The sequence below is a fragment of the Malaclemys terrapin genome, chromosome 20 (assembly GCF_027887155.1).
Source record: "Malaclemys terrapin pileata isolate rMalTer1 chromosome 20, rMalTer1.hap1, whole genome shotgun sequence".
Classification (NCBI taxonomy): domain Eukaryota; kingdom Metazoa; phylum Chordata; order Testudines; family Emydidae; genus Malaclemys; species Malaclemys terrapin.
This window is the reverse complement of record NC_071524.1, coordinates 17,688,409-17,712,427: the sequence shown is the minus strand read 5'-3', so window position 1 is coordinate 17,712,427 and position 24,019 is coordinate 17,688,409. Positions and strand designations below refer to the sequence as shown.

Genomic DNA, 24,019 nt, shown 5'->3' with positions numbered 1-24,019 from the left:
GGAAGGACCGGTGACCCCCATTGTACGAGGAAAGAGCACCGGGGCTGAATGCAGCAGGCCCTGCTTGGGATGGGGGGTCACCTCACTGGCTACATGGGGGGTTCCCCGAGGGCTGGGTTAAGTGGCGGGACATGAGAACGGGCTGTCCCGCGAGCGGCGGTGGCCAGCGGGGGCTGAGAGCCAGTTGCATTGTTCGATCCCCCAGGAACACACCTCTGAACTCTGCATCTTCGCTAACTGGCTGACTGGGGTGCAGGGAAGTGGGGTGGTGTGTTAAAGGGACAGTCCTTCCTTTCCCCTTTCTTTGCTGCACACAGACTCCGTGCTCGCGAGTGGGGAAGTCCTGCCTCCTAGAGCAGCCTAGGGAGAGCGGGAGGTTTTCCCAGGTGACGGGGTCAGGGCTGTTGTTAAGAGCAAACCCTCAGGACTGACCCCAGCCTTGGCTGCCGGCTCCACCTGGCAGAAGGGTCCCACGAGTCAGAATGAAACAGACGCAATCCCCTGAGCTTGTGTACAATGCACAGCCCCCACCCCCCGCACACACGGTGCTCCCTGCGGGAGAAGCAGAGAGAGAAAGAACCACGCGGACAGATGTCAGTCGTGTGCCTTAACGCACAGCTGGCGATGAGGATGCCTGGTTTCGTACGGTTAGTATTACAGGTGTTATGACCGCATCTTGAGGCCCCGACTGGGATCAAGGCCCCGTCGGGCCGGGCGCCGCCCAGACCCTGGCCGAGATCAGGGCCTTCACAAATGGGGAAACTGAGGCATAGAGAGGCAGGTGCTTGCCCAAGGTCTCACAAGGACTCTGTGGCAGAGAAGAATTGAAGCCAGATCCCCCGAGTCTCAGCCTGGGGCTTTCACCACAAGACCTTCCTCTCAGTCCCCTTATCAGGGGAATGGACGACCCAAAGCCATATCCTGGCTGGATCGCCCGGCGGTTGAGTCCTCCAAGCACCCACCATGGCTTTGGTCTGATCCAAACCCGCTCTCGGCTGCGCCCATGTTTGAACAACGCCAGCGGCCCCAGATAAGAACCGCATGCACCCGATGCAAGTTACAACCCCTCCTGGGTAAATACCGCCCAGCCGGCCTGAAACCAGCCAGTATAAAGCCTGGGATCCCCGGGCTGCCGGGACGCCTCCGCCGAGCAGCTCGGCTGCTTCTCGTAGTTCCTACAGCCAGAGCGGGATTATTTTGATCATCCAGTCGGAGTTCCCGCAGAACGCGGACCAGAGACCTTTCCGGCTGACGTCCGCGACACACAGCCGCAGGACCCGATGGGGGGCGGATACATAACCACTCTTCTGCTGCTGCTCTGTATTTCCGGCCTGATCTACCTCCTTGTGCGCAGACCAAGGTCCCGAGGAAGCCACCTTCCCCCCGGCCCCACTCCCCTGCCTTTCCTGGGCAACGCACTACAGCTTAAAGCTGAGGGGATGGTGAATTCGCTCAGGGAGGTAGGTCCCGTCTGCCTGCATCCCGCGTATGCTCTTCCCAGGGAGAGGTTAGAAGCCTGCTACTGGAATCCTAGCATCCTTCACCGCCACCGGGAACCGTTCCCGCACGAGGATAAGGGTTTGCTGCGGTATCCTCGGCTCAAATTCTCTCCCCTGTGCTGCTGGGCGGCATGGCCTCTTGATTTATTCCCCCCCCCTTATTACGTAGGCCTGGGAGCCCCAAACAACGCTCACGACCCCGGTGCGCTAGGCGCTGTACGTCCATATAGCGCGGAACACCGGGCGATGGATGCAGTCTGCCCCAGAAGTCACCGCATCTCAGCTTTGTGCGCTGTTGCGTGAGGCGTGGGCGGATATTTGGGGCCAAGGAGAGTTTAGGGGCTGGGTGGGGTGAGCGAGCGAGGGGGAGGACACGGGGCGGTGGCTTGTATAGATAAATAACCGTGAAAGGATTTTTGCACGGTTCACCAACCGAGCCGGGCGGTGGCTGCACGAACAGCATGTCAGCGAGAAAGCCGATCGATACGCTCAGCGACTGCAAACCAGGGGCGTCACTTCAGAAAAATGCGGAGGGGCCGGGCGGGAATTTGTGTCGGCGTGTAGCACTTGACATGGGATTCGATTATAGCCTGCAAAGTCTGGCCAAGGAAGAGGGCAAAAAGCAGCGTGTGCAGGCCTATGAAAAGCTGGGCATGGGGGCAAAGCAAGGTCCGGGAGGGGGGCAACTGCCCCCCTGCCCCATAGCAAATCACGCCCCTGAAACAGACTAGCGCCTGGAGACGGATTCAGCTCTCAATTCCGCACCCACCCTGGTTTCTACCGCAGCTCCGGGACAAGTACGGCCCAGTCTTCACGGTTCATCTGGGCCCCCGGCGGGTCGTGGTCCTGTGGGGGTACGAGGCCGTGAAGGAGGCCCTCGAGGATCGAGCCGACGAGTTCAGCGGGAGAGGGAGGCTGGCGGCCTTCGAGGAAGTTGTCCAGGGGTTTGGTGAGTTCTGCAGGCCACATATAAGGCGTGTGGTCTGATGGCTGGGAGCCAGGACTCCTGGGTTCTCTCCCCGGCTCTGAGAGGGGAGTGGGGTCCAGTGGTTGGAGGAGGTGGGAGCTGGGAGCTAGGACTCCTGGGTTCTCTCCCCAGCTCTGGGAAGGGGGTAGGGTCTGGGGAGTAGAGTGGGGGGGAGGAGGGTCAGGACTGCTGGGTTCCATTCCCAGCTCTTGGAGGGGAGTGGGGTCTAGTGGTTAGAGCAGGGGGCGCTGGAAGCCAGGACTCCTGGGTTCTGTCCCTGGTTCTGCCACTGACTCAGTGAGCCAGCTCGGGCAAGTCCACCGCTGTCTTCTTTCCCCCAGCTACAGACCCACACGCACGGCGCACCTGGGCGGGGTTCTCACCAGCGCTCTGCACAGGCAGTGCTGCCCACACCCCTCCAGGCTGGCCAGTCACCGCGCTCCCGGTTCCCTTTCCTGTGCCCTTGACGGGACACTTCGCACAACCCTCCGATCTCCAGGGCTGCTCTTCGCCAACGGGGAGCGGTGGCGGCAGCTACGCCGGTTCTCCCTCGCTGCGCTGCAGGACTTCGGCCCGGGGCAGCGGAGCGTGGAGGAGCGGATCCAGGAGGAGGCCCAGCGCCTGGTGGAGGAGTTCAGGAAAACCAAGGGTGCGTCTATTTCTGGGTTCCTCTGTCCGGCCAGGTCGGGAAGCAGCTGCAGGCGTTCCCCGTTCATGCCCTGCCCTGTGCCCCTCCCTGCTGGAAGCCGTCAGACGTTCTGGTACCAAAGCCGCTGGACGGGCTGAATGTCCCATCCCCTCTTCTCCTTCCAGGTTCGCCCTTCGACCCCACCTTCTTCCTGAGCCGCTCGGCCTCCAGCGTCATCTGCTCCATCGTCTTCGGCCAGCGCTTCGATTACGCGGACGAGAGCTTCCTCGACGTGCTGGCCAAGACTAACCAGGTCTTTGTGCGGCTGAGCTCCACCTGGGGACAGGTGAGCGGCCCAGGAGCCAGGGATAGGACCCAGAGTTCCCAGACACCCCCTGGAAGAGGATCCCCAGAGGGCCACCCCGGCCCCCTTTATCCTGCAGGAGTGGGGCAGAGAAGCCTGAGAATCAGCCCCACAGACTCCTAGACGTGGGGTGGAAGGGACCTCAAGAGGTCACCGAGTCCAGCTCCCTGCGCTCAGGCAGGACCAAGTCAACGTAGATCGACCCGACGGGCGTCTCCCCAACTCATTGTTAAAAACCGCCAGCGTCGGGGATTCCACAGCCCCCTACGTCACCTGTTCTCAACTCCCCGGAGAGTTGGAAAGGTTTTCCTAATCTCTAACCAAAAACTCCCTTGCTGCAGATCATGTGTATCACTGGCCTCTGTCATAGAGTCATAGGGTTAGAAGGGATTGCAAGCCGGGGGGGGCGATGGCCCCATCCCTTTTAAATAAGGGCGAGCGATGGGGGGAGGGGCAGAGAGGAGCGAGTGGGGGCGGGGTCTGGAGGGGGGAAGAGGCGGTGTGGAAGAATGAGAGGAAACAGGAAATATACAAGGAGATCAGACTAGAGAGTAATCTTCTGGCCTTGAAACCTCTGAAACGCTGGCGCTCGAGAGAAGCCGAGTTTGGACTGTCACACGTGCGTCCCCCTGGTTTTCTCTGCCCTATATATTATGTTCACGACACACCAACAGAGAGGTTGGATAAAAACATCAAACACTCTTGGGGGAAGGTTGCAATGTAACCCTGTTTTGGAGAATTTGGAATGATAACACATGAGAACCCAGAAACAGAGAGAGACAAAACAGGCTGCTCTTCAAGCACAGAGGCACAGCTCCCCCCACCCTCTCCAGGCTGTCTGTGATTAGTCGCTTCCCTGTAGAGCCACATGCCTGCCAGCAGGACTAGGAAACCCCGGAGCATTTAAAGCTGCCCCATTTTAACACCGTTTTCCATACCCCACTCTACAGCTCTACGAGATGTTTTCCTGGGTCATGCGCTTCCTTCCGGGAGCCCACAAACAGATCTTCCGAGACCTGGAGGACATCAACAGCTTCATCTTGGAGAGGATCAAAGTGAACCAGGCATCTCTGGACCGTGAGAACCCGCGGGATTTCATCGACTGCTTCCTCCTCCAGATGGAAAAGGTCTGGACAGAGAGAAGCTAAGACGGACGGATGAGCCCCAGTATCCTTTGTTTCACACGTACGGTTCAGGCATCGCCACGTACTTCAGGGAATCAAAGCAAGTTTTTAAACTCCCCTTTGTCCTGATGCCCACAAAACACCTGACCACTGTTCTGCCGCTTGTGTGCTGGAACCGCGGCCTATCACGCTGGCCCGCATGGCCTCGGGGTTCCCTGTGTCCCCGGTGTGCTCTCTTGCCTGATCCTGAGATCTGAAGCTCTTTGGACAGCACATTTTTGTTCTGTCTTTGTACACCACCGAGCACAACGGGGCCTGACCCACGACTAGGGCTTGTTAGCACTATGGTAACACAAGTGAATAATTCATTAGTAAATCTCTGAGTACATCCACGATACCTTAGCGCTTCCATGACCGCTGAGTGCTTCCATGGAAACCTACAATCTCCACGGTCTTATTGCCTCCATGGAAACCTAGAATCTCCATGGAAGCCTAGAATCTCCACGGTCTCTTAGTGCCATCATGGAAACCTAGAATCTCTATGGAAACCTAGAATCTCTATGGAAACCTAGAATCTCCACGGCCTCTTAGTGCCGCCATGGAAACCTAGAATCTCCATGGAAACCTAGAATCTCCACGGCCTCTTAGTGCCGCCATGGAAACCTAGAATCTCCATGGAAACCTAGACCCTCCATGGTCTCGTAGAGCTGATGTGGGTACTGTAACCCGCTCGGGGTCAGACACCCAGCTTTAGGGATGCAAACCTTGATTTGAACCAAAAACATTCCTTGTGGTTAACAACTACTATTAGGGCAGTAAATAGGCAAAAGAAATCAATAACTATAATGATCAGTTACCTTCTTCTGGGGCATAGGCGGGTCGGGATGGATTGTTCCTACGATGCTCCAAATACCCCTTTATATTTTAGCACATATGTACCCCCCCCACGTATTCATTAGCCTTCTCCCCGTCGCCATTAAGCATTATATATCTTCCAATCAGCATGAAACCCGGCGACGCCCACACAGCATACATCACACCCATCTACGAGATTAGCCATTTCACTGGTTAATTATCAGCACACCCACAACCCAGAGAGAGCCACCACGTCACGGATTGGCTGCTTGGTGCAGGGTTATTTTTCCCTTCTCTGCTTTCCTGTTCTTGTCCTTCATGGCACTTTCTTGTTTATCTCAACTTCTTCTGGCCCCGGCCTGGGAGGGCCCCTCGTATAAACACACCAGCATCAGTTATTTAGCAAGCAACTCACTCCGTTTTTCCTCGGGTCCCTCCTGTGGTTTTAACAGACATTTATTTCCCCTCCTAGCCCATAAACAAGTCCCTGTGGAAATACTCATCAAACCTTAAGACACATGGTGACTTCCCGCAGGCTTGGGCCTGACCATTATTGTTCCTACGTAACCCATACATTTCAGCTCTCCAACAGGGCCTCCATAGTCACCTAGACTCTCCTTGGTCCCTTATTGCCTCCATGGTAGCCTGGCGCCTCCACGGGGTAACCTGGCAACACCGTGGTAACCTGGCAACTCCATGGTAACCTGGCACCTTGTGGCATCCAAGGGGCTGGGGGCATCAGCTCAGTCTCTCACCCCACCTGTCAAATGACTGTTCAAAGGGGCAGCGGCCTACGGGGTTGGGGATGGATCCAAAGGCCACTGAACTCCATGAAGCTATGCTGACTTGCATCAGTTGAGGATCTGCCCCTACCCGGTGATAACCCACGTATCCGCCTCTGCTTTCCAAGGAAATTCTGAACCCCGCCACGGAATTCCACCTCAGGAACTTGGTCCTGACGGTGTTCAACCTGTTCTTCGTTGGCACCGAGCTCGTCAGCTCCACCCTGCGCTACGGACTCCTGGTCCTGCTGAAACACCCGGAGGTAGAAGGTAATTGAGTGGGCGGGGAGCTGGTAATTAGATTGCAAGCTTGGAATAAATAGGCCAGATCCCCAGCTAGCGTCAACTGGCCTCGCTCCCTTGACTCCAGTGGAGCTGAGAATCCCACCTGAGTGGGTGGTAACTTTTGGCCCCATCTGGAGTATTCCGACGTGGAAGGAGTTTGATGGTTCTCAGCCCCGTTCCCCTTACCGATACGTTAGCATCCTCCACCCTTCTCAAGGGGCCCTGCGGGTCATACCTTGGCCAGGAGCTAGAGAGCCAGAAAGAACCGCAGGGTCTGTCTGCTCCAGTAGCCTGAGCAGACAATCCCCCGTGTCGTCACCCCGCTCTTCTCCGCGGCGAGGGACCCAACGGGCGTCACTGGCTGGCTGACCCCCGGAGGGACACGCTGGGCTGCGTTATCCTGGCTTCTCTGAACGTGGGGGCCATGCCCCTCACCCCAGGGGCGTCAGATCTGCAGCTGGCGTACCTCGTCTCCGCTGATCTCCCTGGAGCCACCCCGATGCACATGTCCTCTCTGGACCGAAGCTGCCTGGCCAATGGGGCGACCCTCGAGACCACCCTGCAGGCCCCGGGCCGTGCTGCATAGCAGGCTCTTGGACCGGCCAGGAACAAAGCCCTTCCATTCCCCGGCCCACGATGGGGCGTCCTGGCGTCTCCAGCCGTGCCGTGTTCTATGTCCCGCTCACCTCTTTCTAGAGAAGATGACCCAGGAGATCGACCGAGTGATCGGGCGTAGCCGCATGCCGGCGGTGGAGGACCGGAGCCGCATGCCCTACACCGACGCCGTCATTCATGAGATCCAGAGGTTCAGCGACGTTATTCCCATGAACCTCCCGCACGCCCTGACCCGGGACACCCACTTCAGGGGATACGCCATTCCCAAGGTAACAGCTCGCGATTCCCTTCCCCCCTCCGCGCCCCCCGAATGTCAGCCTGGAGTAACTCCACTGGAGCCAGCGTTACACCAATCTCAATCCAGGGTAAGCGAGCGGAATTGTCGCCAATCACGTCATGCAAAGCAAGATTGGGATCATTAGACCCATTTTGCAGAGAGGGAGACTGAGTCAGGGGCTGCTCCAGGGATAGAACCCAGGAGTCCTGAGTCCTCGTCCCCCCCTCGTCCCCCCGCTCTACCCATTGCCTCTGCTCCTCTCTGCTGCCAGGGCACGGAGGTGTTCCCGGTGCTGAGCTCTGTCCTGCGGGACCCCGGCCGCTTCAGGGACCCCGAGAGATTCGACCCCGGGCGCTTCCTTGACGAGCAGGGTCGCCTCAAGGCGAACGAGGCCTTCATGCCGTTCTCCACAGGTACAGAGCTGGGAGGGCGAAGGGGACGTCGCACGAACCCGGCGGCCCCCAGCTGCAGCTTCTGAGATACGGGAAAGGCGCCCCTCGTGGGCAGATATAGAATAACAAACTTCCTTCTAACCCATTTCAGTTACAGGTTAGCTTAGCTGATGCAGGAAGGTTTGTATTCAGTTCCCATAGCAGTAAGAAAGTGGGACTCCCATCGTGTCGGGCACTGCCCAGACCCCGGCCGAGATCAGGGCCCCGTCACGCCGGGCGCTGCCCAGACCCCGACCGAGATCAGGGCCCCGTCATGCCGGGCGCTGCCCAGACCCTGGCCTAGATCAGGGCCCCGTCGTGCCGGGTGCTGCCCAGACCCCAACCGAGATCAGGGCCCCGTCATGCCGGGCGCTGCCCAGACCCTGGCCTAGATCAGGGCCCCGTCGTGCCGGACGCTGCCCAGACCCCAGCCAAGATCAGGGCCCCGTCGCGCTGGTCGCCGCCCAGACCCTAGCCGAGATCAGGGACGTGCTTAGCTGCCTCACGCAGGGGGCTGGATTTTTCCCGCCCCCGAGCACCGGAGCTGGGTCGGTCTCATTGTCCGGCACAGACCAGCCCGAAGTTACGAACACACCTTACTTTCTGTCTGAGGCCATGCCGCAAAGCCAGGAGCAGAACCCCGCTCTCCTTGCCTCCCCAGGCTGCGGCTCCCTTCGCTTACCCCGCTGGGTCTCCGCCGGTTCCCTGCCAGGCTCCTCTCCCCACCTGCAACCTGGGAGGGCGAGGTGGTAGCGATTTGCTATAAAGATAGCCAGGGTGGGGCGTGGTTAATTTCACCCCTCGCTTTCCTAGGGAAGCGAAGCTGCGTGGGCCAGGAGCTGGCCAGAATGGAGCTGTTCATCTTCCTGACCGCCATCCTGCAGAACTTCACCCTAAAGTCCCCCGTGCCCCCGCGAGACATCGACCTCACGCCGCGCGGTGGCGGCTTTGCCCACGTACCTCCCTGCTACCAGCTCTGCGCGGTGCCGCGCGGCGGAGGGAGCCACGCGGAGGAGGAGCCGCCCAAAGATCGTCCGCAGGGGACAGCGGGGGCCTCGAAAGGGCCAAAGCCAGCAACGTAAAGACAGACTCGCCGCTTCTTGGACTTGAGTTGCCGGCCAAAATGCAGGGCCTGGGGGGCTGTTCCCGTGGGGAGGAGCAGTGGGAGAGAGGAATCCGGTCGTTCTTCGATGCTCCGTTTATTTGCAAAGTACCAAGCCCTGTCTCCCCGAACACAGGAGGAATCAAACAACGGGGGCGGGGGGGGGGGGGAGGGAGGTTTCTTCGCTCAGGGTTACAGCTCTCCCCTTCCCCAGGGCGCCGCCCCGTTCCAGCCAGGGTCCCCCCCGTTCCGGCCCCAAGACTGGAGACGCTCTGTCCCCCTGCCACAGCCCCAGGCCACAGCGGGGAGTGAGAGCACCTCCAGTCCCAGGGCCGCAGCGGGGGGCCGGGTGCTGGGGCTTCCTCTGCCGGGGACAGGGCCGGGGGGCGCCGGGGGCTTCCCTCACTGCCGTGCCTGCCCGGCGCTGTCTCTGGGGACCAGGGTCGGGGCCTGGGGGCTTTCCCTGCTCAGCCAGGGCTCTGGCCCCCCAAATGGCCGGGGCCCCTGGGCAGGGGCCCCAGAGGCCCAGTGGCTTATCCGCCTTTGCTTCCCCCCATCCACTAGGCCAGCAACCCTACCAAAGAAGCAAATTAGACAGAGGTTAATGGGGTTACAACCACTCTGACCCTCAACCCAGCTCATTTTGCTTAGCACCCAGCAGGCCTCTGATCGATATCAAACCTTCCCTCTCTTCCACACGCCCCAGCCTGCGACTCCGCGGGGGAGAGAATTTGCTCACCCAATGACAGCGCCACGCTCAGCCGGGATCCGGGCACATCTGCTGCCGATGGCCCCCGGGACCGAGCGCGGGTGGAACCGTGCGCCAGCGAGACGGGCAGCCGCTGTTAGCAGAACGGTTTGCTCGCAGGCTCGCCGAGTGACTAGAGGGCTGGGCTTCGGGAGATCTGCTTCCCCGCTCCGTGCCTCGGTTTCCCCACCTGTAAAATGAGGCTAATCATTCTGAACGGCTGTGAAATCAATAAAAAGCTGTTCTGAAGAGGTGTCTTTTCAAATAACTCGCACACTGCGGGCTGTCAGCCAGGGGGGCCGCGGACACGGAGTAAGGCCCGGCCGGGAACCAGAAGCAGCAACTGGCCGTTTGTACCCTCTACATTCAGAGCGGGACCCCTGTGGTCAGCACAGCTAAGGGGGAAAGGTCGTCTGGCCCCCGGCCCAGGAACTGATCCTCGTGCTAGTGATTAAGTAGTGCTGGGGGGGTTATTTTCAACGAACTGCCCCCCCACCAGAAAATGCTGATTCGTCAAAACGAAACCGTTCCAGGGAAATGTCTGTTTCTGGGACGCTTTCCTCAGGGCCGGGAGGGACTCGCTGGTCAAAGCCAGAGCCAGAAGCGAGCCCCTGGAAGAGCCACTAGCTCAGGACCCGGATTCAGATAGCGCTCGGATTTACCCCTGGGGCTCCGAGGCCCCATGTGCGGGCCCCAGAGCGCTGGGGTAGCAAGAGGGGCTCTCCCTGGTGATTTCCTGTGAACAGTTTCCAGAGGCCTGTTTTCATCCCGCCGCGGCGCGAAGACGAGTGTCGAAACCTCTCCCCCTCACGCGGTGAAATTCCCGCTTTCCGGCCAGCCTGGTCCCACGGCGACGGTCCCTAGCTCGCTGGCACCGGCGGGGGCCAGAACAGGCTGCGTGCTCGGCGCGATTCTCGAGCCACCCGGCCTGGTTATTTAGCCCCGCTAGTTTTTAACGCTCTCCATTCCCAGGCACCCGGGATTGCTATCCAGGACCTACCACCGACGGTCTCTTTACACAGCGGGTACTGCTGTCTGAACCCCACACATACCCCCGGTTGGAAAATTACAATGAAAATAAAATAAAAATTGTTGAAATTTTCAGTGGAAAAATGCATCAACAAATATTTCTCCCAGTTTTGGGGGAGGGATCTGACAAAACAAGTTTTTTGGGGGGGATGCAGATGCCTGGTGCCGTCATGTCTGTCCAGTGCAAAAGCCAGTTCTCCTGTCAGGAGAGTTTCCAGCCAGCCCTGCGTGCGAGGCCCGTGCGGCTCCAGGCCCCTGGGGCTGGAAATCGACCTTCAGTTCCTGCTCCTGGTCGAACTCCACCCAAGGGTGTGTACATATCACTTCCTCTTCCTCCTTCCCGCACCATGGATCTCTGGCCCGGCTTCACCTTCCCGCTGATCCTGCTCACGGCCTTCTTGCTTTTTCTGCTGTGGAGGGGGCACCAGGCCGGGCGGAGGAGCCTGCCCCCGGGCCCATGCCCACTGCCCCTCCTGGGCAACTTGCCGCAGTTGTGGGGACCGTCGTTGTTACGCTCTCTGCTGGGGGTGAGTTCAGTTCCCGAGGGATTTCTTGCCCTTCACCCCAAGGAGCAGGAGCCGTCGGGCTCTTGGTGGCAGAGGGAGACACAACCCCGACTCCAGGGACTGGCTCTCAGGATCTCCGCCTGGCGTGTCGGGGGCCAGCGGAGGGGGAGGCCGTCCCCAGCTCTTCCTAGGACGAACCGCACGGAGCTGGGGGGCAGCAGCTCCTCCCGAATCCGGCCTAACAGGCAAAGGGCCAAGCCACCCTGTCCTGCCGCCTCCCTGCACCCGAGTGGGCCGCGAGGCAGGAGATTCCTACAGGCCAAATGCTTGATTCGGCTCCCGGGCGTGTGCAGATCTGTAGCTGGGGTAAATAGATTTGGCCCCAGGCCTGTCCTTTCGGAGGCCGTGATGGGACAGACGCCCGAATGATTTTGGCTACAGACCAGCCCCTACGGCTAAGAGCTCATCTGCTTGGCCATGTTGAATACACAGTCGGGAACGGGCTGCTTCCCTCGCTGGGGGGGATATGTTCCCGGGCAGCGTAGTCCCGTCGAAGCTCGGCACACCCAGGAAACGCGGCGCTGGCTGCATGAATCCCGCAGCGCAGTTCATGGTGGGTGAGTTACCCCAGGCCGGGGTGGGTTGGTGGGACGGGCACCGGGCTGGCGAGCACAAGTTCTAACCCAGAGCGGATCCGAAGCATGTTCCTCGGTTTGGTTGGGGTTTCTCCACCTCGTGGAAAATTTCAACCTTTTGTCAAAAAGTGAAAACTTCTGGGACGTTGGCAAGTGAAAACCAAACGTTTCCAGCCCCACCCATCCGGGCTTCACCAAGCTGCACATTTTGTGTTTGGTCAAAAACAACCAGCGAAAATAACAGTTCGGGGGAAGTTTTTCAACCAGCCCAGTGCGTGGCCGTGGATGAACCAGTTTGGTTTGGTGCCTCAGTTTCCCTGTCTCTAGAACAGAGTCAGTGATAATGCTCACCCGCCCAGTGCCACCCGGGGTTAATTAGCTAAACATTGGCCCAGCGCATGCACGTGTAGGAGACCCGAGTATCCGAACGTAACATCCGCTTCCCCACTGCAGCTCCGAGACAAGTACGGCCCAGTGTTCACCATCTACTTGGGGGCGCAGCGGGCAGTGGTGCTGTGGGGCTACGAGGCGGTGAAGGAAGCCCTGGTGGACCAAGCGGAGGAGTTCGGTGGCCGAGAGGGGTTAGCTCTTGTGGACAGGACCAGCAAGGGCAATGGTGAGGAACAGTCTGGTTCACGGCGTCACGGCAGCTCAGGTCAGGAATCAGCGTCCTGGGACGCTGACGGAAAACCCCAAACGCACCCAGCCCCAGACCAAAGCAACCCCAAGAGGAAATTCACACTTTTGAAAAACCCAAATCACACCCTCACCCCCCAGCAGAGGTTTCACCCCACAAAGCAGCCTCACCACAGAGCCTGGAGTCCACTGGGGGCTTTGCTCCTGCTCTCGATTTCCCCAGGGCAGCGCTCAGGCACTCTCCTCGCGGGCGTCGGGGATGGAGAGACAGACTGAAGGGGGTGTGCGGAGACAGACAGAAAACCTGCGATTCTCCCCGACTGAGTCTGGGCCAGCCCCAAGCATTCAAAAATTCGTGAGCCAGCTGCCAAAAAACCCTGAGGGTTTTTTTAAAGCCAAATCACCGGCTATTTTAAAAATAACGAATGTCAGGTCCTTTTCTTTCACCTCCTGTTTCCTGAGTCTCCAGGGGTCACCTTTTCAAGCTTTTCCCCCCACACCCATTAGGGGTAGGAACTTCTTTAAATAAAAGCTGAGGTTCTCAGCTATCACGGGACTCCAGGAGCTGGGGCTTTAAGGAAAAACTCCCAAAGCCGCGAGAAACAGCAGCGCAGCGTTTTACCCACGATCTCTTGCAGAAGAACTTTTCTCCGCAGTGATCGGTGGGGGGAGGTCATTTCCAGCGCGGGGCTGAGACTCGAGCCCCGTTCACTGGGAGGCGCGTGCCCACAGAGTGCCTTTCTGTCTATGCCCAGGGCTTTTCTTCAGCAACGGGGAGACGTGGCGCCAGATGCGCCGGTTTGCCCTCAGCACTCTGAGGAATTTCGGGATGGGGAAGAGGAGCATCGAGGAGCGGATCCAGGAGGAAGTCCGGTACCTGCTGGAGGAGTTCACGAAGACAGAAGGTATCCTGGCTTTGGTATTTTCAAAGAACGGGGGTTGGTCCAACAATGTGGGTGTCTCCCACTGTCCCCCCCGTTCCTTGTCCCATGACTCCAGACTCCCGGGAAGTCCCACCTCCTTTTCCCTGTGTTCTTACTCGAGCTGGGGGGTTCCCAAGGGAAAATTTTGACCGTAAAATATCCATTCAAAATGATGCTGCAGGGCCTCATGGGAATTATAGTTCGGGTACCCCGTGTTCCCATTCTCCTCTACAGCCTGGGCAATCTGGCCAGACTACGTCTCCCACGATGCATCACTTTCTCCCCTCTTGGTGGGGGGCATGTGTCAAAGCCGTGGTGCATCAAGGGAGATGTAGTCCCGTCAGAGAGCCAGGCCAAGAGAAGAGAACAGAACGGAAGCATGAGGCACCTGGACTACACAACCCAGGAGTAGGGTGACCAGATATCCCGTTTTTAAAGGGACAGTCCCGTTTTTTGGGGATTTTTCTTATATAGGCGCCTATTGCCCCCCACCCCCGTCCTGTTTTTTCACAGTTGCTCTCTGGGCACCCTACGCAGGAGGCACTGGGGCTTCAGGAGTGGGGGAGGCACCGCCCAAGACTCAGGCCCTCCTGCTAACACAAGCCATGTGCACCTCCCGCACTGCAGCAGCCCTGGGGCTGCTCTAAGTTACGCCCCTGCTGCCATGGCCATGCCATGGGGCGGGGTGGGATCTCCGGAGTGCAGACCCGCTCCAGCCGTGCCCCTGGCATTTGAGGCTGGCGTGGAGGAGGCTCTCCACGTCCGTATGCCCAGGCTCTCCGCGCTGGGCAGGGGGGCTTCCTCTGCTCCTCCAGCCCCATTGCGTCGGTGGGATCGAGCCCCGCAATTAAGCAGCTCTCGGACCTGGCCGCCAGGGATGCCCTTGGACCCCACCTTCATGCTGCGGCGCTCTGTCTCCAACGTCATCTGCTCCGTGGTCTTCGGGGCGCGGTTCAGCTACGAGGATGAGGAGTTCCAGACGCTGCTCGACCTGATCCAGGCGAACTTCCGGCGCGTGGACACCATCTGGGTGCAGGTAAGAGCCCCTGCAGGGTGGGTTAGCGAGGCCCGGCCGGGCTGGCCCTTTGCATCCCACCTGTGATCTCCCCCCAGGTGGGTCGTCAGCAGGGACTGGATCGGAGAGCTCCAGCCCCCAGAGCACAGGCTGCTCTGCCGGTTGAACCAAAGGAGCAGCTCCCTCAGCTGGTAGCGGTAGTAGCTCGTATCCGCTCTGTGGACCGGCCAATAGAGGGCGAAAGATCGTTGCTGCCCAGACCCCGGCCGAGATCAGGGCCCCGTTGCTCCTGGCGCTGCCCAGACCTTGGCCGAGATCAGGGCCCCGTCGGGCCGGGCGCTGACCAGACCCCAGCCAAGATCAAGGCCCCGTCGTGCCGGGCGCTGCCCAGACCCCAGCCAAGATCTAATCCTGTCCTCTAACCCCTCCCAGCTGGGTGTCATCACAGGCCCTAGGTGCTGCTTAACCACCTCCCCCAGGCCCCACTTAACACCCCCCAGGCCTAGGCATGGCTGAAGGGGGACCTCAGCGGTGCCCTAGGCCTGGTACTGAGTTCTCTGCTCTGGGGGGTTGGGGGATCTCGCCCCACGCACGAGGGAATCACTTGGCACCCACTGCGACCCCTTCATTATGCCCGGCAGTTCTACAACCTCTTCCCCGCCGTCATGAACCACCTGCCCGGCCCTCACAACCGGCTCTTCGAGAACTTCGAGGAGCAGAAGCGCTACGTGGCCAGGGTCGTCCGGAAGCACAAAGAGACCCTGGACCCGTCCTCCCCGCGGGACTACACAGACGCTTTCCTGATCCGGATGCAGCAGGTCAGGGCCGTTAGCGGCGGGGACGGCAGGGCTGGCGCTCACCGGCTGGCACTCCTCAGCTCATTGACTGCAAGGCCAAAGGATCCTAGTGTGATCATCTAGTCTGACCTCCTGTGTAAACCAGGCCGGGTTTGGTGAAACCAGATTAGCCCAACTGGGGTGAAGCCCCCGTGTAGACACATTGATTCTGGTTTAGCTTCCACCTGTTCCTATCACTAAGGCTGGTTGGGAATTCAGCGAGAAAAACATTTGATCGTTGAGAAATGCCAATTCGGCAAAACTGAACCGTTCCACAGGAAAGGGTCGGTTTCAAGGAATTTCTCGATGTAGAAAAAATTTGAAGGTTCAAAATTGTCCATATGCCCCGTTTCCAAATGAAAATTTTCATTTTTCCAGCTGAACGTGACTTTTTGTTTTGAAATTCCAGCGGAGCACAAAATATTTATTAGTTGTTGTTTTTTAAAAAACACTCAAAATTGAAGCAAAACGACCCATTTTAGTCCGATTTTCAATTCCCCAAAACATTCCAAATTTTGACATTCGGGACAGGGGAAAAAAAACGTCCAAAATCTCGACCGTTTTCACAAGACAGGAAAACTGCTTCCCAGCAAGATCTAGAACGGGCTTGGGTGACCCTCACCCAAAGAGAGCCTGGCTGAAACCACCATCAGAACATCTGAATTTATCCAGCGTTATCAGAATAGCCCCCTTGCTAGTCCATCCTCCCAGCGCTTGAAATCAGAGCGCTTGAGAAAGCCGCAGTTCTGCCCTGCAAGGGACTCACAACCTCTCCTCTGCACCCCTTGTCTCTAGGAGGAAAACGATCCGGACACCAAATTCCACCACGAAAATTTGATCCTCTCATCACTGGATTTATTTTTCGCGGGCACGGAAACCACCAGCACCACGCTGAGATATGGGCTGCTGATTCTGCTGAAGTATCCTCACGTCACAGGTCTCGACTAGATCTGTCTTGGGGCGCTGGCTGAGCACTTCACAAACAGCCCCCACCCTAAATAGCCTCCCCTGGGAACCCTGCATCGGCAGCACTTTCCCCATCCAAGCACCTGTCCAGGGGGTTAAAACAAAGAAAACTTTATTCCTAGGTTCCAAGGCCAGAAGGGACCCCGCCGGCCCTGGAACGCCCCAGAGAGAACCCCTCTGAACTGGACCCGAGCTTTTAGAGAAACAAGCAATCTCGGCTGGAAAATGGCCAGTGATGGAGAACCCCCCAGCCTTTGGGAAGACGTTCCGCCCGCTAATGGCCCTGCCACCAAATTTCCAGTCTGATTTTGTTGAGCTTCAGCGAGTGGGAGGAGCGGGCGGGGGGGTGGACAGACTAAAACTTGGGAAAACCAGCAATTAATTAAATCAACAGCCTCTATTAGGTAAGATCCACCCCAGGGTAACTCAACCTTCTGTCTCATCTACAGTTGTGAGTAGAGATTGAGGCAATGCGCTCTAGAACTAGCCGCATCCCTTCTCCGCTGTGCCCACTTACCGTTCGTTATCCAAGGCTGGCAGGGTGCAAACCACAGGCAGGGCTACTTTGGGGGCTCAGAACCTGCACAAAGCCCTCGCATACAGCAACCAATGCACATTCATTACCCCTGTTCTGTCTCTCCTTTGGGCCTTGCCCAGAGTCTACTTACCCAACCACACGAGACTACCATTTTAGTTATGGTGACCCCTCACCTTAGCCACATTTGGTGCAGTTCTCTTGTCCTTTCATTTCCCAGCTGGGATAAACATGTTTGATTATCCCCAGATTTAAAACTTAACTGATTTTTGACCAACTTGCCCCAAACTGTCACAGGAGTGAAATGCAAATGAGGCTTGGCCCATTTGTTCCCACGCTCACCAGCAGATGGCAGCAGAGAGCTCCCGCTTTACCGAGCCTCTGTCCACCTGGTGTTCTCAAGCAGCTCCGGGCCGCTCTTCTCCCTGTTCACCAATAGGTGTCAATAGCAAGCGCCCTATTCTCCAGGGCCCCAAAACACGCGCCCAGAGAGCAGGAACCCAGCGCTGCCCAGACACTGCCCCCAAAGCATTTCCAGTCCAACTAGCTAAAGGAAGGAAGCCAAGGCCTGGAGATTTGTCACAGCTCACCCAGGAATCGAACCTACCACTCCTGACTCCAGTCTGGCTCACCTAAGCACAAAGCCATGCTGCCAGTCCTTTAGGGACTCGCTTACCCCTTCTCTGTGGCTGTATTATGCAGGGCTAGCTGGGACTTGAACCTGGCTCACCTGAGCATTCGCCCATTGCCGTCACCATAAGACCAGCCTTGAATAGCGTTGCCGGGCTGGGATTGAGAAATACCAGCACCTCAGGAGAAGGGAATGGCAGGGAAAGTGACCTTCACCCGGCTCATCTCTTAATTCTTTCGTTTGCACAGAAAGAATTCAGGAGGAGATTGAGCGAGTCATCGGCCAGGACCGCATCCCGGGCATGGAGGACAGGTCCAAGATGCCCTACACCGACGCTGTGATCCATGAGATTCAGAGGTTCGCGGACATCATTCCTCTGGGCGTTCCCCACTCGGTGACACGGGACACCCGGTTCAGGGAATACGCCATCCCTAAGGTACGCATGACATGGATCCCCTTCGTCCGAAACCCGAGCTGGGCCTCTTCGAGCTAGAACGGGGCGGAGCCGGGATCTTTCAGTTCTTGGGGCTTTTCAAAAATCCGGGGTGAAAAATTGTTTCAGGCTGGACCGAAAATGAACCATGTTTGCATTTTTGCAGAGAACAGAAGAGTAAAAAAAGAAAAAGGAAATTGTTTCCGGTCGAAGGAAAGGTTTTGTCTCACTCTCGGCCGTTTTTAGATGTTTTGAAATGAAAAGTGGGCTCCAACTGAAAAAAACAACCCATTTCGTTTCAGAAATATTCCACAAAACAGAGTTTTCCCTCCAGAGTGACCAATCTGGCACAAAGGCCGCGAATTCCTGAACCATTTCAGTGTCGCCGTAGCTGCATTTTTCACCAAACAAAGTTTCAAACGAAAAGGGTCGGGCGGCTGCCGCTCTGTGCTCGTGGGGCCCCGTTCCCCAGCGCCCTGCCCCCGGCGTTGGTGGCTGCGCTTGTGCAAGGGAGCTGTTGGATTGGAATGATCAGCCTGGTGCACCAACCTTGCACGGGGTAGAAATGACAGCACGAGGCCTTGTGCGACTTGCTGGCAAAGCTGGTTTTGCTGCCCTCTAGTGGCTGGTCCCCTCAAGAATAGCTGCTGCTGGTTTGAGAATGAGGCTGAAAGTCACGGGTTCAAACCCTGCTAACGACCACTGTCGGGATTGTTACTGTGACACTGGCCTGTTTAACGAGGGGGGTATTATTTATAGCACAACGAAGCCATGGGGTTAAGGATCCGTCCTGTAGTTATGTAGACTGTAGCTCGCTGGGGCAGGGGCCGTCTCTCGCTCTGAGTCTGTGCAGCGCCCGGCACAAGGGGGGCTGCAGGAAGGGCTCACGAGAAGGCCTCAAGCCCAGCCCTGAGGAGGACCAAATCCCTCTAGGGAGGCAGGCGCCGTCCATCTCTAGGGAAGGCCCATAAGCATCCGTGCTCTTGGATCTGGAGCCGTTTCCGCTAAGCCGGGTCTGAACTCTCCCCTCCAGGGCACGGCCATCTTTCCCATCTTGCATTCCGTCCTGCACGACCCCGCGCAGTTCGAAGACCCGGAGACCTTCGACCCCGGGCATTTCCTGGACGAGGCGGGTGGATTTCAGAAGAACGCGGCGTTCATGCCCTTCTCCGCAGGTCGGTTCTGGGCTCCCATTAGCAGCTGCATTCGCAGGGCGCCCGCCCAGGGGCAAAAGCAGAGCTCTGTCTCCCAGCAGTGCGGTGCCACGCGCGCCGGAAACGACGCTGCCCGAGGCCGCCAGCATAGATCCTACCCCTGTGCACAGGCCTAGACACGCACAACGGCCTCTTTCGAGGACTTCCGTGGGGCGTAGGGCTTGCGTCGGCCCCCTGTGCCGGGTGAACACCAGCAGATGAGCGAGGGCTCGTCGGGATGTGTGATGCGGGTGGCAATGTGGGATTTTTGAAGGACGGGGTCTCCTTGTCTCCCCAGCCCCCTCCAGACTCCAAGCCGGGGAGATGTTCCCTCAGCTCGGTCCCTGCTGGTTCTTCATACAGCAAAACCCGCTGCCCTGGGGGCTGAGCAAGGGTCGCAGCTCCCACGCTCCTGGGAAGCACCCAACGGTTTCAGAGCCGGGCTCCTCGCCCTGGTGTCGGAGCACCTCCTCTGTCCATTAGCTGGGCAAATGGAAGTCCCCGGGGCACTCCCTGGAGTCCTTGGCGTGTGTGCGGGAAGCTGAACCCAGGTGTGGTCAGGACGGGGCATTAAACCCCCTTGTGCACCACACAGCCTGGAGCTGCTGGGTCCAGGTGTCACTTACAGCAACCTCAGGGCTGCTCTAATTCATGATCCATCCCCTATGGGCCCTACAGGGCAGGGAATAGCCACAACGCAGTGCGCTCTGACCACACCCCGATCCGCCCCCTGTGGGCCCTGGGGGGCAGGGAATAGCCACAACGCGGTGCGCTCTGACAACACCCCGATCCGCCCCCTTTGGGCCCTGGGGGGCAGGGACTAGCCACAGCACAGTGCGCTCTGACCACACCCCGATCCGCCCCCTATGGGCCCTGGGGGGCAGGGAATAGCCACAACGCGGTGCGCTCTGACAACACCCCGATCCGCCCCCTTTGGGCCCTGGGGGGCAGGGAATAGCCACAACGCAGTGCGCTCTGACAACACCCCGATCCGCCCCCTGTGGGCCCTGGGGGGCAGGGAATAGCCACAGCACAGTGCACTCTGGCCACGCCCACAATCTGCCCCCTATGGGCCCTATGGGGCAGGGAATAGCCCCAGCGCAGTGCGCTCTGACCACACCCCGATCCGCCCCCTGTGGGCCCTGGGGGGCAGGGAATAGCCCCAGCGCAGCGCACTCCGGCCACGCTCCGATCCGCCCCATATGCTGGCGGCTGTGCAAGGTGGGTGCAGGGCCCCTATGCCAGCACCACATGGGGCAGGGAGGCCCCTGCTTGGGGGGGATTCTGAGGGAGCCTGGGAATCGGGCCCCGGGGATGTGGATCCGCAATCTTCTTTCCAGGGGGCTACGCAAAGCCCCCCAGCAAATAACGCCCGTGGCTCTTTGCAGGGAAGCGGGCGTGTCCCGGCGAGGGCCTGGCCCGCATGGAGCTCTTCCTCTACTTCACCTCCATCCTGCAGCGCTTCGCCCTCCGCTCGCCCGCCCGCCCGCAGGACCTCGACATCACCCCCGAGTACCACGGCTTCGGCAAGGTGCCACGCGGGTATCAGCTGCAGCTCGTCCCCCGCTGAACGCCAGCAGCCGTGCCACGGCGGTCAGGCCCAGTTCCCCGTCGGCCTGCACCTCGCACAGCGCGTTACACGGGTGCAAAACACTATCGGGGCCGGGCAGAAGCATTGTGCACATGAGAAAACCAGGAGCATGGCAGTGGAGGATCCCACGTGGGTGTGTGAGCCCAGCTCTGTGTGTGTGTGTGTGTGTGTGTGTGTGTGTGTGTGTGTGTGTGTGTGTGTGTGTACTGCCCCCTGCTGGAGGGACTGAGCCCTGCTCTGTGTGTGTGTGTGTGTGTGTGTGTGTGTGTGTGTGTGTACTGCCCCCTGCTGGAGGGACTGAGCCCTGCTCTGTGTGTGTGTGTGTGTGTGTGTGTGCGTGTACTGCCCCCTGCTGTAGGGACTGAGCCCTGCTCTGCGTGTGTGTGTGTGTGTGTGCAAGGCACACTAGATACACTCGCCGTGTCCGTGGTCTGTCTGAAGCCGACTCCCCTTTGGCAAAGAGAAGCGGTTGAAATACAATCCAGTTTCGTTGTGCTCCAAGTGTCTTTTTACCTCTTCAGAGGGGAGCCGTGTTTGTCTGTATCAGCAAAAACAAGGAGACTGACAACTGTATTTGGGCCTCAGCTCTCGTGGGCTAAACCCACGTCAGCGGCTGCCTGGAGTGGAGCACACAGTAGGCAGGGCTGGCTCCAGGGCTTTTGCCACCCCAAGCAGCGCAAAAAAAAAAAAAAAAAAAGCCGCAATCGTGATCTGCGGCGGCAATTCGGCGGGAGATCCTTCGCTCCCAGCAAGAGTGAGGGTCCGTCCGCTGAATTGCCGCCCAACAGCCGCCCCCTCCGGAGTGGCCGCCCCAAGCACCTGGCAAGGTGGTGCCTGGAGCCGGGCCTGACAGTAGGAGCTCCATATATACACAGAGAACATGAACCAATGGGGGTTGCCATCCCAGCTATAAGGAGACTAATCAATTAAGATGAGCTATACCCAGCAGGAGGAAAAAAAACGTTTGTAGTGCTAATTAGGGTGGCCCATTTCCAACAGTTGACAAGAAGGTGTGAGCAACCCTAGGGAAAAGATTAGCCTGGGGGAATAGTTTTAGTGGGAGTGGCTGGGTCATTACACACAGGAATCTGTTTCCCCTACGGTTGCTCACACCTTCTTGTCAACTGTTGGAATGGGCCACCCTGATTAGCACTACAAAAGGTTTTTTTAATTAGTCTCCTTACAGCTGGTATGGCAACCCCCATTGGTTCATGTTCTGTGTGTATCTACACCTCTACCCAGATAGATCGCTTGCCTCGGGAGCAGGGCTGCCCGGGGGGGGGGGGGCAAGTGGGGCAATTTGCCCCGGGCCCTGCAGGGGCCCCCACGAGAGTTTTTTGGGGCCCCTGGAGCGGGGTCCTTCACTCGCTTCGGGGGCCCCAGAAAACTCTCACAGGCAGGGCCGGCTTTAGGCCAATTCAACCAATTCCCCTGAATCGGGCCCCGCGCCTAAGAGGGCCCCGTGCCCAAGTCCCGGTACGGCGTACCGGCAAGAGCAGTGCGCCGTACCGGGATGGCCCAGCTTCCCCAGGGGGCAATTTAAAGGGCCCAGGCCCTTTAAATTGCCACCAGAGCCCCACTGCTGGAGCCCTGGGGTAGGGCTGCGGGGCTCTGGGGGCTATTTAAAAAGTCTGGGGCTCCCGCTGCCTCTACTGCCCCGGCCCTTTAAATAGCCGCCGGAGCCCCGCCGCTTCCCCTGGGCTCCTGCGGCTATTTAAAGGGCTGGGGCGGTAGAAGCAGGGGAGCCCCGGGCCCTTTAAATGGCCCCCCAGAGCCCTGGGATAGCGGGGGGCTCGGGGGCAATTTAAAGGGCTGGGGCTCCAGCTGCCTCTGCTGCACCCCCTGCCCGCACCAGCCCCGCACCCCCTGCCCTGCTCGCAGCCAGTCCCTGTCTCCAGCCAGCCCTGCACCCCCTACCCGCCTCCAGCCCCGCCCCCACAGCCCGCACCAGCCCCGCCCCCCCGGCCCTGCCCGCACCAGCCCCGCCCCCCCGCCCTGCCCACAGCCAGCCCTGCACCCCCTGCCCTGTCTCCAGACAACCCCTGCCGCACCCCCCTGCAGCCCTGCCCAAAGCCAGCCAGCCCCATACAACCCCTGCCCACACCAGCCCTGCACCCCCTTCCCTGCCTGCAGCCAGTCCTGCCGCACCCCCTGCCCTGTCTCCAGCGAACCCCTGCTGCACCCCCCTGCCTGAAGCCAGCCAGTCCCGCACTCCTCTGTCTCCAGCCCTGCCAACCCCTGCCGTACCCCCCTGCAGCCCTGCTTGAAGCCAGCCCGCCCCACACACCCCTGTCTCCAGCCAGCCCCCCACCCCTTGCCCTGCCTGCAGCCAGACCCTACCTCCAGTCAGCCCCTGCCCTGCCTCCAGCCAGCCCCATGTCCAGTGGTGCCCTGCAGTTCCCAGGGCAGGAACCTGGACAAGCTTCAATGAGGGGGGCAGGGAGCAGCTGGGACCCACACATGTGCACAATAGGGTGACCAGACAGCAAGTGTGAAAAATTGGGACGGGGGTGGGGGGTAATAGGATCCTATGTAAGAAAAAGACCCAAAAATTGGGACTGTCCCTATAAAATCGGAACATCTGGTCACCCTAGCACACCCCCAGAGAGTGGCGGGGACCCACACATGTGAAATGGAGCTCATTAATAACCGATCAACAGCATATATGACGCAATGCACATAATATATAATTTTATTATTTATATAGTTATGGAAAGTAAATAATACATGGAAGAAATGAAAGGGGTTTTTTTTTTTTTTAGTCATCCCTGCCGGGGCCCCGCTGAAAATATTCGAATTGGGCCCCGCACTTCCTAAAGCCAGCCCTGCTCACAGGGCATGGGCCCCCAGAGCTTCTTCCACTCCAGGTCTTCGGTGGCCCCCTGAATCCTCTGGGTGGCCCTGCTTGGGAGCCAAAAAATCTTACTGTGTTATATTGAACTTGCTTTGATCTGCTGGAGCTTGCAGCCCCCCCCAGGAGCGCTGCTTTACTGCGTTCTATCCGAATTTGAGTTCTCTCGGGCCGTGTTATAGCGGGGGAGAGGTGTGTCTCTTCCTCCTGTATTCTCCATAGCTGCTGAAGGGGGTTCAGCCCACGAGAGCTTAGGCCCAAATCATAGACTCTCAGGGTTGGAAGGGACCTCAGGAGGGATCTAGTCCAACCCCCTGCTCAAGGCAGGACCAATCCCCAGACAGATTTTTACCCCAGTTCCCTAAGTGGCCCCCTCAAGGATTGAACTCACAACCCTGGATTTAGCAGGCCAATGCTCAAACCACTGAGCTCTCCCTCCCCCTACGGTGCCGCAAGGATCCTCGTTCTTTGTATGTCTTGTCCCTTGAGGCAGGAAGCAGGCTGGGGCAGACAGACGCTAGAATGGGTGAGAGCTAAGGAGAGGAGCAAAGACTTCTGGGAT

General features: G+C 58.8%; 3 protein-coding genes across 3 annotated transcripts in view; 2 read left to right on the top strand and 1 right to left on the bottom strand.

Moving 5' to 3' along the window:
- Window positions 1-10,041, bottom strand: part of LOC128826421 (cytochrome P450 2G1-like) — a 29,987-nt gene extending 19,946 nt beyond the window's left edge. The window contains exon 1 of the mRNA XM_054009682.1: window positions 9,669-10,041. The gene's annotated coding sequence lies outside the window, so the exon portion shown is untranslated. The remainder of the gene's footprint in view (window positions 1-9,668) is intronic.
- Window positions 1,131-9,661, top strand: LOC128826422 (cytochrome P450 2G1-like). The gene is made up of 9 exons (XM_054009683.1): window positions 1,131-1,460; window positions 2,286-2,448; window positions 2,966-3,115; window positions 3,280-3,440; window positions 4,409-4,585; window positions 6,348-6,489; window positions 7,201-7,388; window positions 7,668-7,809; window positions 8,641-9,661. Exons 1-9 carry the CDS (start codon window positions 1,281-1,283, stop codon window positions 8,907-8,909), a joined length of 1,572 nt encoding a protein of 523 aa, XP_053865658.1. The 5' UTR covers window positions 1,131-1,280; the 3' UTR covers window positions 8,910-9,661.
- Window positions 10,042-11,140: 1,099 nt separating the features above from the next.
- LOC128826433 (cytochrome P450 2B4-like) lies at window positions 11,141-21,101 on the top strand. Its single transcript, XM_054009699.1, has 9 exons — window positions 11,141-11,825; window positions 12,301-12,463; window positions 13,239-13,388; window positions 14,282-14,442; window positions 15,063-15,239; window positions 16,053-16,194; window positions 17,638-17,825; window positions 18,856-18,997; window positions 20,404-21,101. The coding sequence occupies exons 1-9, from the start codon at window positions 11,739-11,741 to the stop codon at window positions 20,583-20,585; spliced, it is 1,392 nt and encodes a 463-aa protein (XP_053865674.1). The 5' UTR covers window positions 11,141-11,738; the 3' UTR covers window positions 20,586-21,101.
- The last annotated feature ends 2,918 nt before the right edge of the window (window positions 21,102-24,019 follow it).

What these genes read in the sequence shown, in the direction of transcription:
- LOC128826422 (XM_054009683.1), top strand. Translation starts at nt 1,281, where the DNA reads ATGGGGGGCGGATACATAACCACTCTTCTGCTGCTGCTCTGTATTTCC. An exon ending in GGAAGTTGTCCAGGGGTTTG is followed by an intron (nt 2,449 to 2,965) that starts GTGAGTTCTGCA and finishes TCCGATCTCCAG; the next exon opens with GGCTGCTCTTCGCCAACGGG. An exon ending in TCCTCCTCCAGATGGAAAAG is followed by an intron (nt 4,586 to 6,347) that starts GTCTGGACAGAG and finishes CTGCTTTCCAAG; the next exon opens with GAAATTCTGAACCCCGCCAC.
- LOC128826433 (XM_054009699.1), top strand. Translation starts at nt 11,739, where the DNA reads ATGTTCCCGGGCAGCGTAGTCCCGTCGAAGCTCGGCACACCCAGGAAA. An exon ending in ATCCCGCAGCGCAGTTCATG is followed by an intron (nt 11,826 to 12,300) that starts GTGGGTGAGTTA and finishes TCCCCACTGCAG; the next exon opens with CTCCGAGACAAGTACGGCCC. An exon ending in TCCTGATCCGGATGCAGCAG is followed by an intron (nt 15,240 to 16,052) that starts GTCAGGGCCGTT and finishes CCTTGTCTCTAG; the next exon opens with GAGGAAAACGATCCGGACAC.